The sequence below is a fragment of the Euprymna scolopes genome, chromosome 2 (assembly GCF_053919585.1).
Source record: "Euprymna scolopes isolate OS-2025 chromosome 2, ASM5391958v1, whole genome shotgun sequence".
NCBI classification, from domain to species: Eukaryota; Metazoa; Mollusca; class Cephalopoda; order Sepiida; family Sepiolidae; genus Euprymna; species Euprymna scolopes.
This window is the reverse complement of record NC_136483.1, coordinates 17,857,109-17,873,062: the sequence shown is the minus strand read 5'-3', so window position 1 is coordinate 17,873,062 and position 15,954 is coordinate 17,857,109. Positions and strand designations below refer to the sequence as shown.

At 30.6% G+C, this 15,954-nt stretch overlaps 1 protein-coding gene across 19 annotated transcripts in view; it reads right to left on the bottom strand.

Moving 5' to 3' along the window:
- The window catches only part of LOC145289209 (talin-1-like), a 617,531-nt gene that overhangs the window by 169,414 nt on the left and 432,163 nt on the right, over positions 1-15,954 (bottom strand). For all 19 annotated transcript variants that reach the window (XM_080136391.1, XM_080136396.1, XM_080136401.1 and 16 more), the window contains 3 exons: positions 8,402-8,551; positions 6,915-7,057; positions 4,566-4,693 (listed from right to left, as the gene is read on the bottom strand). In XM_080136391.1, the coding sequence (XP_079992517.1) occupies positions 4,566-4,693; positions 6,915-7,057; positions 8,402-8,551 (421 nt within the window). The remainder of the gene's footprint in view (positions 1-4,565; positions 4,694-6,914; positions 7,058-8,401; positions 8,552-15,954) is intronic.

The following is a 15,954-nucleotide window of genomic DNA, read 5'->3' as shown; positions in this document are numbered from 1 at the left end:
AAGCTTACAAAGCATAGCAGTAGCCAAATTTGTCAATCTAAATTTCTATCAGAAAACTTGAATGGCTGCCAGGTTTGTCCCCTACGGTCTATGAAACGATTGAGAGGGAATTGAATTTCAAATTGGGTTCCTGGCTCAACTTTCTCAATAAAGAATAATAATATTCAGAAAAGTGGAGTCAACTTTGCTTTTCTGAGTGGAATATCTAATTTGCTTTTTAAACTCTCACTGGGAAAACTTGAGAAAAAATGTGATAGAAATACAAAGTAACTGATCAAATAAATATAAAAGAAAAATGTAAAGAAAATTTAATTTTAGAGACAGAATACAAATTTTTTTTTTTTGCTTTAGCAGACACAATGAGTATTTTATTTGGCTTCAAATTTAAATGGCGTGAAAATTAAAACTAAAAATAGTGTTGCCTAATTATTTACATGTTCATCAATTCATTAGATTTTGATTAAATGACATTAATTGTAAAAATTGGATTCATTCCAAAAACCTTTAATAAATTTGGCACTGCAAAATGAAGTTATGTTCTCGCCAATTTAGGAGTAAAACATAAAATTAGTTAACTTCAATGCTGAAATGAATTTATTGTAACAATTTAAAGGTTAACCCATTTTGAATCATTTGATTGATTTTATAACTTCATAAATATTTCATATTATTCAAGCTACTATTTTAATCTTTGTTATTTTCATCACATTTCAGTTATTGTAACCTTCAGTCTTCTTAATGTGCATTTTTTTTTTTAATTTGTGAATTTTGATGTTGAACGATGGAATTTACATATCATTTTGAACTGAAATTTTTTAATCCACAAAGATTAGGCAGTTATTATTCCATCAATGATTACGAAATAAGTGTTGAGTAAATTATTCTTGATCATTACTGCCTACAGTAAGAATTGAACCTTAGAAGACTATCACTTAAATCTGATTGTCAACCAACATCCTGTTAATGCATTTATTCATTGTGCAATGTGTTCACATGGATAATTCTTGTATGAATTGGAGAAGTTAATCTAATTTTTTTTTTAACGGGGGTGGGGGGGTGTATTATTACTATTTATAAACATAATATACATATAAACAATCAAGTTGAGAATAGTAGTCTCAATAATACAAAATCAATTTTCATCTAAAAAATTTTGATCCATAGATAATAACTTGAATTTTTTTTTTTTTTTCTCAAATGAATTTCTTATAACAATAAATAAAACGAATTCTGGAAGTTCAGTTGGTCTTTTTAACAGTATATCAGTTTTGGGTTTTTTGGTTTGGTAGTTTAATATTTTTCCAAAAATGATAATGCTATTTATACATTTGATATGGAAGTCATAAAATCATGATACTACAAAATTAAAACAAAATCTGACAAGGATTTTGCAAATTTAATTTTTCTGTCTTTCTTTTCGGTTTATGTTTTCTACTTGTTTTTTTTTTTGTCCCCTCCCCCTTAATCATCAACTCCTTTGATCTCCCTGCACTTTTTCCTCACCAGATTTTGACATAACTGTTGCATTTTCATTTCACTTTCCTTTGTCCATTTTTGTTTCATTCTTTTGTGTTGTCATTTTAGTGCTGTATACAATGTTTAGGACCATTTATCAGTGGTCATATTTATTTTTTTCAGTGCTATCAATAGTATTACCAAATACCCTTTTACATACAAATATTTTATTCAAAGTAAAATTCTAAAATCATGGTAACCCTACTAGAAATATCCAACAATGTAAAATAACAAAAACAGAATCTGCCCCCCCCCCTCTATATCATATATCTTAGTTTACAAAATTTTTTCGGACAATAACATCAAATTTGAAATTAACAAAAAAGATTACAATTAAAGACATTTTTTCAGACAAAATTACTTTAAATTTTATATTTTGCCATTTTTTATTGCATAGATGTACAAGTGTTATATAAAAAAAATATTTAATAAAATTAATTGTTGGGCTGTAACTTAAAGGAAGTCATTAAAAGACAGTTTATCATGAAATGCTTCATGAAAATTATCAAAGTTCACTATCATTCACTTTTTTCTACCTATGATAGATTGTGCATGAAAATGGATTTTTTTTTTAATCACAAATTTCAGTTCTGTGTGGATTTGTTCAGATCATCTTGGTTGATATTAAAACATTTCTAAACATTGTTCTAACAACAAGTGGCCTACCTCTCTTTCTGATTCTAAATCATTCCCCACCCGCCATTGATTTCCAATAATAATGTAAAAAGACCAATTTACATGACCAAACATTTGAAAAACCTTAATTTTAATTATTAACATCACTTGGTTTAATTGAGGAAGGTTTGTTTTTTTTTTTAAAAGGATTTTGTCCAAAAGATTGTGGTTAGTTATGAACCTTATCATGCAGCTTTACAGGTCTTTATCATTCAACAATGAGGTCAAATGTACACATTTAAGGCCAGAGTAAATGACAAGTACCCCAGCCAGTAAATGAGAAATCTTTCTAGACAAAGACAATTAAAATTTTTGTTCCAATCCAGTGTGTCCGTTTTGGGTAGACAGATTGTTTCTACATTAAAAATCACCCTGTGTCTACGTTCTCATGAGACGACAATAGGAATTACAAAAATGTTGGCTTTAACAGTATGTCTATTCTTGTGAAGCCACATATTGGTTTTGTCGATTCATTTCTTTGGCAAGAATGTTTTTTTGTAAATAGATTGGAAACGATAGATTCTGTTTAACTTTAATATAGTATCCCGACACGTCTGACCAATCTGGGTGAGAAAAAGTCCAAACATAAGAGCAACTAGGGAGGGATTCCACACTTTTTTAAAAAAAATCTATTTTCATCCCAAACAAGGCACAATGCCACTTTGATGTAAGGGGCTACTATCAGGGACATAAGTTGCAGGGATACTATATAGGGAGTTGAGCAGCAAGATGTCTGTTCACATTACTCTTGAACTTTTGCAGGTCAATACAGTTGGGAAAGTAGGAACCTGGAAGGGAGTTCCAAAGTCTAGCAGTTCTGGGGAAGAAACTATTGGAGTAGAAGGCTTTCTTACATCTACGGATCTTTACTGTCTAGGGGTGGGATTTTGGAGCTTGTCAGGTTTGTCGGGGGTATTTATGTTGAGGGAGTACAAGGACTTGTAGTTCATCCATCCACAATTAAAATACTTGTAGAACAGGCAAAGGGATGCAACATTTCTTCGATGGGACAGAGGTTGAAGCCTAGGTGACTCTCATTTGAACCCTGTCCAGGAGTGAGAGACTAATAGCAGATGCACCAACCTAAATGTAACAACAATACTCCATACATGAGCGAATGGTGGCTTTGTAGAGGGACAGGATACTTTCAGGCGTAAATAACTTTCTAGCAGGGTGGAGAGAGCCCACCTTCCTCACAGTGGCCCTGGCAATGCTCTCAATGTATCTGTTCCAACTTATGTTCCCGGTAAACGTTAAGCCGAGGAGTTTAAAGAACTACTTTCAGGTATCTTTAGCCATATCTATTGGTGGTTGAGAAGGTTTCTTGTAATTATTGAAGGAAACAACGTGTGTTGAATCTACATAAGCCTTTAATATTAAGTAAAAATTTAATTGAATTAATTGTCTTGACAGCATTGACTGTGACCATCCATTTCTGTCCTCATTCCACTAAAAATTGGAGGCCTTCCTTTAGTGTTTCTGCCATTTCCTTAAATATGTGTTCATTTGTTTTCCCCTTGTGCCTGTTATACAGAATGAACTCCCCAAAAAACGGGCCCCAACTCTAATTAGGCCCTGTTTCTTAGTGTTTTGTCCGAATGAAATTAAACTTTGGTCATAACTAGTTTATTATATTCAAAAAATCACATCAAAACACTAGGGTCTTTGGCCTTTTTTTCTCCGTTGACTGTAAAATGCTCAGAAAAATAATTGAATGTCCTGTTTTTTTTGGGTCACCCTGTAGAGCGGAGTGTCATCAGCAAATATACCCATCTCAGAGACAATTTTATCAGAGATGCCATTTATGAATATTAGGAATAATAAAGGTCCGAAGATAGACTCTGAAGTACACCCACATTTTATCATATTGTTTAGATGTATGACAGTCGAGGACAACCTGGATTCTTCTCTTATTTAAGAAGGATTTAATTATGTTAAGTATTTGTCCAGTGATACTGTAAGATCTTTTAAACTGAAACCTCACCCCTAAATGCAGTTTTGTGTCATATTCCGAACAAATTCTTTAACCAATAAATGGAACTGACAAGTACTACAACTCTGACAGTGGACTTGAGAGTAATGACAGCTAAATTGTGAATTCATACTCGGCAAAATTTCTAAATTGGAGTAAATCCGCCAGATAATAGGGAAGGATGATTTACTGTAAACTTTGCATTTACACTCTTTAACCCTTATCCTCGAGTGGCTTATTGGCCTTGGTAAGTGGTGATGCCTATGTAAAAAAAAAAAAAAAAAAAAATGAAGCAAAGGTAATTTTCTTTGCTTTTTTTTTTCTCTTTATTATATGAAAGATAAATTTAAAAAAAAATATTTCTATGACTGGCAACAATGGTTGTGGAAGGATTTAAACTTACTCTAAAAATCCTGGTTTATGTTTACTTTCCACATGTTTTCCAAACTGAATCTGACACTGCAATCCTGCAAACTGCATAGCTTCTGCTTGTGTCACAGGATGGGTTCCATCAATAATACCGTCCCGAGACTAGAAACAAAAGGCAAAAGTGAAATTAGGAAAATAAAGCGTTAAGGCAATTTAAAAAGGAAAAAAAAAAAAATTTAACATGTAAATAGTTTGATATATATTTTCATTATCAAAATTTTTTTCACAATTTATATCAATTTAGAATTGACCAAAGTCTTGTGAGTAAATTTATGAAAGACAACACAGTTGTTATAGCAGATAATTGCAAGAGTTTGTTAACTATTAAAATAGTAAGACACAAATGAAAAGGAAAATGAAAAAAAAAATATTTGTAAGGATGAGCCAAAAAGCCCCCCCCCCCCACCTTTAAAGAGGGTTTTGATTGTACTCTGGAGGCTTCCTTTATTTTCTCTTTTAAACCTTTACTTGAAATAAAAATAAATGATAAAGTCGCTTTTTACAATAATAAAATAAAATACAGTTACTGTGCATACTAATCTGACTTAAATCTAGATCATAGCACTTTAACTCATTTTAAATTTGCTAGCAATTTGAAAACCGATATTCTTTATAAAAAAATACTATCATTCACGAAATAGATGCTGAAAATTTCATTATAGTTGGATAACTCTGATTTTCAGAATTTAAAGAAACATTAGCTTCTTTACAAGTAGTTTCCTAGCAGAAGGTCTCTTATAGATTTGTGTGTATGGGTGGGTGTGTGTGGGGGGGGGACTGAGGACAGCTTTTACATAAGCTGTTATTGGATTATGAAAATTTGAGCTTAAGAATGTCTTCTGCTAACCTGAACAAGGGACATAACTCTTTTACAAAAGTTATAGTTCTTAGATTGGCTTTATTTTATTTTTATTTGTAAATACAGACTCAATTAAAATATGCTTAAATCAATATCATTAATAAATAATTAACATTGTTAGAATCCGGGTGGGGGTGGTTGGAAAATAACAATTGGTACCCCAATTAAAGAACACTAAATTTATTACTTGAATTTTCTGAAATGTTTTTAATAATTTTACATGATTTATGTGTCGCCATACATTCTTAAAACGTATTAACTGTTTTAACCTTTTAAAAGTTTATTTATAGACTAAGGCTAAGGAAGGAGTTATACACAAACCCTATAATATTATCCTCCCTCCCACTCAAGAAAAAAAACCCAAACAAAACAAACTTATAACCTTAGAACTTGGATAGAGAAAAATACTTATAGGTTAAATGAACAAACCTGCATAAAACTAAGCAACAATTGAAATAAGTGTATGAAGACAAAATTAATAAAAAAAAAATATTTGTTTTACTTTTAATGAATCTATATTAAAGGAATTTTCATGCATCCAAATGATTTTGGTAAGGAAATATCTTGACATGTATTTAAGATAAATAAAGCTATTTTATTTTGAAGACTCCTAAACTGTTTTCAAGAGGAAATATAATACATTCTTTCTATTTAATAAATAAAAGATAAATAATAAAAAAAAAACATTTTCATATAATATTCTATTTCTTATAAATCTAAATAAATATAGTTATTGCATTTCAGAAAGTGTTTGTGTGCCGAGTAAAGGTTGCATTTAACTTCTACCTTAGCCTGAATCTATATACTAAACAATCAATGAATGTTGGCAGATAGCAAAGGCCTAAACTGTAAATAATTCAAAAGAAGTTGTGAATGCTCCAAAACTGAAAAGGTGGGCACATACAACATTTCTGGCTTTTGTTCCTCTCTTCCAGTATTTAAAAAAAAAAAAAAAAAAAAAAAAAAGCCCATGGCAACAGGCTGATTCAGCTTGCCCATTCTGCCTTGGTGAAGAGCCAAATTAAACATTGTGCCTGTTCAAATGATATCCTCAAGCCAGCTTTTAAATCAACTGACCTATGTACAATAGGGAAAGTTAAGAGAAAGAGAGGGAAAGAGAAAAAAGGGTCAGGACAGAAAGGTGTAAATATGTAGTTGCAATTTAGAAAAAGTTGGAGGGAAAAAATGAATAAACAAATCAAAGTATTAGAGGGAGAGGCCTTTTCTATAGGAAAAACATTTTTTTAAGTAAGAACTATCTAACAATTTATAAATTTTGCACAGTAACTGAAAAAACAAAAAACAACAACCAAGTAAACAACGCACACACACACACACACACACACACACACACACACACACACAGGTGTATCAATTTTGGATACAATTTCACAGAGATTTTAATAAGCTTCTCAGGCTAGTAAATCCTGACAATAAAATATCTTGATTGGATAGAATTCTTACCTGTACATAAAGTAATTGGAGCTGAACGGGGTCCCTAGCATCAACATTCTGATCAGAGAAGAAGAATTTCCTTCGGAGTAGCAAGATTTCATTTTGTTCAATACCTTGCTCTCGTAATGTCTTGGAATGATCTAACCAGTTTACTGGGGGAAAAAAAAAAATGGACTTGGAATACACAGGAAATAATTAGTTATTATCAGTAGATAAACAAAATTTTAATTATCAGTAAATGTTAAGACAAAGCAAAAAAACATTTTATTTTTCTTACACTACAAAATATGTATCAAAAAGAAAGTTGGTGTAAATTGATAATGTTTACGTTTTGTATGAAATTTGTTTCACTAGAAAATATAATCGCAAAATAAATCTAAGAATTATTTCTTGCATAGTTTAATTTATATATAGTGATAAAGTCAGGGTCCAATAACAAAATTAAAAAAAATCGGCTAATGTCCTGATGAAGAGCATATTTATTTGAATTTTTTTTTTTTTTTTTTGAAGATGATTATCTAAGTGCATTGATTTAAAATTGGTCTGAAATAGGTGTGAATTGGATGGATAAAACATGAAAAGAGATAAAACAGTTCTGTTTTTATTCATAGCCTTATAAAATAAACATTTTCTTTATCTTTTATCATAAAACTTTATCATTTTGTATCATGCATTATATCTAAATATTTCTTTTTGTGAATACACTTTTTTAAAGAATTGATAAAAACAAGAGTTACTGCCCTTAAGTTGGAAATAATTTGTAGATTTCAATTCAGCTCATAGACTGATTTACCGGTTCACTATCGCTTTGTAAAATTTGATACTGATTTTAAATAATAAACCTTTTATTCATATCTTTGTTGTAAACACAAAACAAAATCTTCCACATTTATTTGTATAAATATTTTTGGAATTTTGATGAAAATTCATTTATCTTTTTTAAATATGACTATAGATAAAAGGAAAGAAAGAAATCAATCTGTCTAAGCAATATTGTGCACATGTGAAGGCTAACTTGTTTAAAATTACGTTAGTCTCCGCTAAAGAAAAATCCAGAAAACATTTGAACACAACTGCTAAATATCTGTCTGCAGATTTATTATATTAAAATAAAAATAATCATTAAATTAAAAAACAAATCAGTCAAGATAATTTTAATGTAAATTTTATTGAAATGGTTCTTAGATTTACTAATAGATCATAATTGTTCAATACAGGGACAGTAATTAATTTTTTGCTTTATATATGAAATATTGAGAAGAGGAAAGAAAAGAGAAGGGAAAAAAGTGGAAAAAAAAAAAGAAAAAAAGGCAGAAAGAAATAAAAGAAAAGTGAAAAGAAAAAGCAAAAGATAGTAAAAAAAGAAAAGCAGTAAAAAAAACAAAAAAACAAAGAGAAATAGTTACAAAAGAAACAGTTAAAAAAGAAAGAGAAACAGCTTAAAAAAAAAAAAAGAAATAATTAAAAAAAAAAAAAGAGGATTCAAATTGACTTACTGTCATCATCAGTGTGCAGTTTCCTTCGCATTTCTTCAAGTTTTTTCTGATCCTTGGCAATGGATTTGTCCCTCTTTAAGGTCATCGTTTTTTCTTTCTCTTCTTCCGCCAACTCCCGCACCAGAGAATATTCTTCATGATTTGTAATTCCTGGAAAAAACAACAAAAACACATGGAAATTAACCATTTAGTGCATTTATAAATATTTCATTTGTGCAAACATTCAAAACGGTAAGCAAAGAATTAGCAACAGAAAAAAGGAAAATATTAAAAGATGTTAAAATCAAAAATAGTTCAAGAGATTTCCAAGATATTGTTATTTACATTACTCTCTAACGAAGAATTTTCATTACCCTGCACAAGATATTTAAAAGACGTAAAACACACAATTTACAAAAGTTTAACATTCCATAACGATTACTGCTAATGATAAAAGGTGAATGCAGAAGAGGACAAAGTGCTTCAAAACCACAATATTTATAACAGATTAAAAATATGTAAATAACATTGATTTTACATTTTGTTAAAGTACAAATAAGCTACATCTATCCAGTGTTGTCCAGGATGTAGTGAAATCATTTTAGTTTTTAATTTTTATTTGTTTGCACATTTTTAAATGAGTTATCCCCCTTACTGATTTTTATTTTTAGGAAATTATTTAAAAATGTTTCCTATTAGTAGTCATCTGGGCAGGACTACTTAATTTTAAAAACAAATTTTGGCAAAGTACATTATTATATTGCAAACAACATGGCACAACAATAATAAATGGAAATATGCTAGTCAAAAGCAAAGTTTGATTTGTCAGCTTAAATGTTATTTGAGTCTGACTTTACATCCAACAAAATATTTTATGTGTATTTATTATTTCCAATCGAATTATTCTATATTCGACTGTTAGACATATTTTCATAAAATAAAGTTATATTTTATAAAATAAATAACACATCTGAGGTGGGATTGGTAAAGTCAGTGATTTTTGTAGTTGTGATTTTTATTTGGGTTGAATGTTTTTTATGACCCCCCCCCCACACTTTTTTAATTCTACATTTTAAAAATTATTTCAATTATATACTATACTATTATTATATACTAGAACATAAAATACTGAAGGTGTAAGCAATGTAATAAGAAACACAACTGAATTCAACTATGAATCAACATTTGAACTGTACAAAGTTCAAATCAATGATCCAAAGAATACATAACGTAAAGAGGCAAATGATCTGTAACATTGACCCATTAATTGTGACGATTTTTTTAATGTTTAATCCTCAACAAATTTTTCATGAAAAAAAAAAAGAAAAGGTTCAACTAAAAACATATACGTGTAATGAAATCTGATTGTGGTAAATCCAAAAGTGCTCAATACTATGAAAAGTAGAGTATTGGTATATGGCTTACATTGCTACTTAAGTTTTGACCTAGACTTTTCAGAAATATTTAATCTTGCTTCTGGGGTAGATTCGCAAGGATTCATTTAAATATAAAAACATAAATGAGAAAAGCAGTGCCAAAACATGTAAATAACAAGATCATATTTTTAAAATTGTAAAATAAAAGTTGGTTTATATTTAAATTAAATTTTATTAAACTTTCACTTTTATTTACAAAAACATAATTTAAAACAATTTATTATCATCAATCATTACTTGATCATGGTTAAAAGCTCAGTTAAATAATCTGATTTAAAATATCTTTAAAAAAAAAAAAAAAAAAAAAAGAGTATCAGGATGCATAATAGAATTTCAAATCGAAAACTATATGGATTCTAGAGGTATGTTACATATTACTATGCAGTAATATGAATTTGAAGCATACCAAATATATACCAAGGTATGACCAACACGATTTGGGCGTTAGAGTGAACTATGACACCATATAAACGTAGACATCTGATCGATTAATTTAATCATGTGAAAAAAAATTTAAAGGCAGAAATTAGTTGTAGTTTCAACGTTTATGAAGATACAAGTCTACAGAGGTAGAAGTGTTCGGCCTTTTGTGGAGATGATCAAATGCTTAGTTGCCATATCCTTCACATATGTACCAACCTACCTAAGAGAAAAGTATCTCAACTTTCGCCCATACGAAAGAGAAGTGAACAGCACCCAACCTTCTTTTCATAAAAAAATTACATAAGTCGAAGCAGATTTAGACAAACAATAAGAAATCAACGGAAATTTTAAATAAAACTAAGCTTAAGCAGTGTGAGTTGTAATACAGCCAAGTCACATATTTATGAGCTCATACACCACCGGCCATCATCTCTATCGCTGACAACCCTCATCACTTATGAGATTCAGAAAAAAAGAAAACTACTTAATGAACTGCACCTGAATAGCCAATTAGTCTGGTTTTAACACTTGACAGAGTGGTCACTTGTTTATGACAATATCATTTTCAAACACTAGATATGGTGGCTCTTAACTAGTCATCATCATCATCCAGAAAATTTAGTCATTTCTTTTGGATGCATTTGTATAAGAGACTTGGTCTGTTAGTCTGTTACGCTTCAGTTTGAAATAAGATTTTCATTGTTAAACACACAGATTCAATGCATCTTATTTTAAAGCATAAAGTAGTGACTACCATGTAAAAAACAAAACTTGAGCTATCACGTTTGAAACAGTAGTCTTAGTCTATCATAGCTAACTTTGAAACAGCATTTTCATTGGTCATCATGTTTCACTTTGCAACAGAATTTCTAGCTGTGTCCACAAATTTCAATGAGTGGATTAGTCTGTCTGATTAAAACTTGAAATAACATTTTCATCAAAAAACGCATAAACTGAAAGGATGAAGTTAAAAAAAAAAAAAAACATTTTTATAATTTTTACCTTATGAGAACTATAAAAAGATATTAGATGAGTTTAACTAGGAATACCCGACATTGTTCAGGATTTTTGTGTGTGTGTGTGTGTGTGTGTGTGTGTGTGTGTCTGTGACAATCACAAAGTAAACTAATTTGCATATTAGTTTTGGAAAAGGACACTTTATTAATTTACTCTTATTTGTTTTTCTTTTTTAGTTCAATAATTGTTTGGATTTCAATACAATTGTTCAGTTTCACATTCTGTTTTATTTCCAAGACAACCATGCATCCTTTGTGTTCACATGTTCCTGTCTTTATTTTTAACAAGCTACGATTTATTTCTAAATTGAAAAGGTAATTTTTTTTTGTCACATTTGTACCTTTATCAAAATGTTCATGTTTAAATAAGCATTTGTTTTGTGTTTATAACAAAGTTATGAATGAAATGTTTATTACTTTAATTAATGTTTAAACTATTTCAAGTAGCAAACATTACAAAGTGTTAGCGAGTCACCTAATGTGTGTGTGTGTGTGTGTGTGTATATATATATATATACATATATATATATATATATATATATATATGCATGTATACATACATGTCCTTTCAATCTCAAGAAAGGATTGATATTGAAGCAGGGCTCTACAGACAAATTTATCTTTAGTTGATCTTTGACAACTAAATATTTTCATTTAACTCACCAGATAAAAAGTTACTCGCCAAACCCACTTGATTTTTGGAATACGACATCTTCATTCTGTGACGAGTACATATACCATAAAGATATTTTTAAGTGTAATTCTAAATATGCACCGAACTTTATGTTAAAATTTTAAAGTATAAATATTCAAATTTCTTCAGATGTTTTTTAAACAGCCTTTGTTAAATAAAAAAGGATATATTGTTCTATTAAATTATTTAAATAATAAAACGCTTGACTTTGCTCGTTTTATTTTTAAAAAAAAATAATAAAAAGTTGAAAAGATATTTTTCACTCAGTAGTGAGCTTTGCAAGAGTGTCTGTGAAAGAAATACAAACGCCAAAAGTGTTTCATTATTTCTAATCACCACTTTTAAAAATCACTCGCAAATGCAACTGTTTCACTCGCAATGTAGAGCCCTGCGAAGGAGGAGTCTAATTAAGCAAAGGTTGTACAATCTCCGACCATAGTTACTCTGATCTGGTATTATTAGAGTCCATTGACAAGGAGAAATCCAAGTTGGCTGGAAATTATGTCAGGATAGACAGAAATATTGGTTTTATTTCGGAATTTTCCTTTTTTTTTATATATACTAGTTGCATAGCCAAGGCTTGAGAGTCTACTTTACTTTAGCTGGAAGGAGGATATATAAATTCATACATTTCCCTCTAAAAAAATTTATTAAAAAATGTGCTTCATAAAGTCCAACCCTTTTTCTTTTGGAAATTAATAAGCAAAGCATTAATCATATCTTTGTGCATACTTATTTTTGCTTTTAATTTCCAAACTTTTACATTGCATGCCTATTAGCACATGCGGAAATCAAAACGTGTGGGAGAGGGATGTGAACAGCAATGGAAGTTTTTCTTTTTCATAAAATAAGTCAAACTTCAGCAAAGTTGAATTCTGTCATCCACATGATTGTCAACCATTTTTAAATTGTAGACTGTGTGGATTGAACTTGTGAAACATTTTAGTTTGCTACCAACCAAACTAGTGCAACCACTGATATTAGCTATTTTTGCCCCTTTCTTCAACACTGCCATCATCACTGCAACTGCCATAATCGTTACCAAACTTTACTACTGCTACCACCACTCTTAATACTATTACAGTTGCTAACATTACTGGCAATTTATTTCTCATCTGATATTTGCTTCCTATTTAGGCATTGGGGTCAGGATGATGATTTTTTAACTTGCCATTTTTATACACAGATTATTTACAGTAAATGCACAGCATATCCGCTGAGATATCGAAGCTGTCGTGTTTTAGTTTTGTGCTATTACTCACAAACATCAAAAGGAAGAATAATACCTATTCACCAACAGAGAAATAGCCACATATTTCTAGTGATAAAATATTTCGATTCATCTAAAGAAAAAAAAAAAAAAAAAAAAAACTGGCTTCAACTATTCAGATTCAATACACAACTTTTTCATGAGCCGTTTAACCCTTTAAGCACTGTTTTTTTTTTTTTTCATATCAGAGTTGGATAGATCTGCTATGTTAAGGACGAGAATAACACTTACATATTGATGGACACTTAATGCAGATAAATATATAGTTAAAAAATATACAAATCAGTTTTGTCTATTTTATATCATCGATGGCTACCATCTTGAATCACGTAGACAAAAGGTAGTTGAATTGAAATATAGCAATTTTTTGCCTGATTGATAAATTATGTCTACCCAAATGCTGCATATGACAAATGAAGAACTAAACACTCAGGGTATACAATGGCATGCTGGGCTGCTGATTTATTCACACAAAATAAGAATTATGATGTCAGAAAGGGAAGTGAGGTTCAAGATATTAAATATTTTATACAAAATATTTTGGGATCACATACTAAAATGTGAACTTTACATGAAAAGCAACATGGCTAAAAAATATATTAAAAATGATTTCAATGTTTAAATAGATTTAATCTTTAGTGTGCTGAAGAAAATAATTTAAATTATGAAATTGGAGATCTGCACTAAATTGAAACTAGGTTTCATATTTTTTTTTTTAAATTTTATGCAAGCTAAAACGGTCATATCTCTAGCTATGGTATAGCTGGAAATATCTTCTCAATTATTAAATCGTTTCTTTCTGATAGGTTCATAAGAGTAGTGGTTGAGGGGCAAAAATCAGAAGCTCACAGTATTAATGCTGGTGTCCCTCAGGGGTCCATCCTGGGCCCAACTCTTTTCCTGATCTACATTAATGATCTTCCAAATCACATCCTTACATCATTTGTAGACATTTATGCTGACGACACTACCATTTATGGTAGCACATCTAAGACAGTAAACGATCAAGTTCTTTCCGATTCTCTCTCGTCTGATCTTGAGCACGTGGTACAATGGGGAAAGGAGTGGCTGGTTACTTTTAATGCATCTAAAACCAAGCTTCTCTCTTTACATCATCAACATTCTGATCCACATCTGGCATCAATTAAAATGAATGGCTCTTGTCTTCAGGAGACCTCAAGTTTTGACAGGCTTCTGGGCTTGACCATTACTCCTGATCTTAAATGGAACACGTACATCAAATCTGTTGCCAAGGCCGCTGGAAAAATGGTGGGATCTTTCTATCGATCCGGTAGATATCTCACTGCTGATGCAATTCTCTATCTATATAAGAGCCAGGTACGTCCAAGGTTGGAATACTGTTGCCACATCTGGGCAGGAGCTGCTAGAAACGACTTGTCCTGCCTTGATAGAGTTCAAAATAGACTTCGTAGCCTCGTAGGCGATGTCCTTTTCTCTTCCCTGCAACCTCTAGCTCACAGAACAGATGTTGCGAGTTTGTCTCTGCTTTATCGTTATTTTCATGGAAAGTGTTCGACTGAGCTTCAGTCTATGGTCCCCCCCTCGCCTAACTTTCACAAGAAACACTCGTCTAGCTGAAAACACTATTAATAATTCCCCCCACTCGTTATCTGTGCCTAAACCTAAACGTAGATTCCATGATCAAAGCTTCTTTCTTAGAACTGCACGCCTGTGGAATTGTCTTCCGTTTTCCTGCTTTCCGGCTGACTACAATATGGTTGTGTTCAAGTCTAACGTAAATAAGTTCTTGATGAGCCATTCCATATAAGTTATCAAATTTACCGAATTTCCATTACTAACGATTACTATATTGTCCAATTTCTACTGTACACTCTTTAACCCTTATCCTTGAGTGGCCTCTTGGCCTTGATAATGTGGTGATGCCTGTGTAAAAAAAAAAAAAAAAAAAATCTGTTTTTGCGTGAATTTTGTTAGTCAAGATATTTTAATAATTCTTAGATGACTTTCCATGTCCATTTTCGAAATATTTCTGGACACTCTTTTATAATCACATCTGCATGAACAAATAGGAATAGTCCAGTGTTTGCAATGGCGAATCAAATAGATCATTTCTTAAAATCTCAACACTTCAATGGGTAATTTCATTGTTTTTACTATTATTTCTAAAAATGATATTTTTTAAAAACTTTAATGGGTAATTCCAAGAATATATTTTTCTACTACAAATGAGATGCATTTAAAAAAAAAAATTTTTAAACCCTAACATAAACAGAAAAAAATAGATAATTTAGTTTCTACAAAGGAAACAATGGGGGGGGGGGCAATAACGAGACAGCAACATTTGATCTGTTTTCTATCCAATTTGAAAACTACAATTCATAACAATTTTGTGTTAATTCAGAATGCCCCAATAAAAATGTGTAAATAATTATAGTGAAATAAGTTAAATATATTGAAATAAGTTTGAACAACTAATCAAATACTAAATATATGTCTACAGAAAACCCCAACCATGAACAGGTGAATGCATTAACGACTGAAGACATGATATCTGCTACAAATGAATGTTGGTTTCTGGAAACAGGTCATTATTTTCCAAATAAACTGATTCAAGTGAATTGTATGCATGAAAAATGAATATTACAAGGTGAAACAGTTTAAGGGGCATATGTTACAATAGTTTTAGAACAATGAATGACCATTACAACAAATTATCTAATCTCTACAGAATAGTCACTACAAGCTTCAATCAT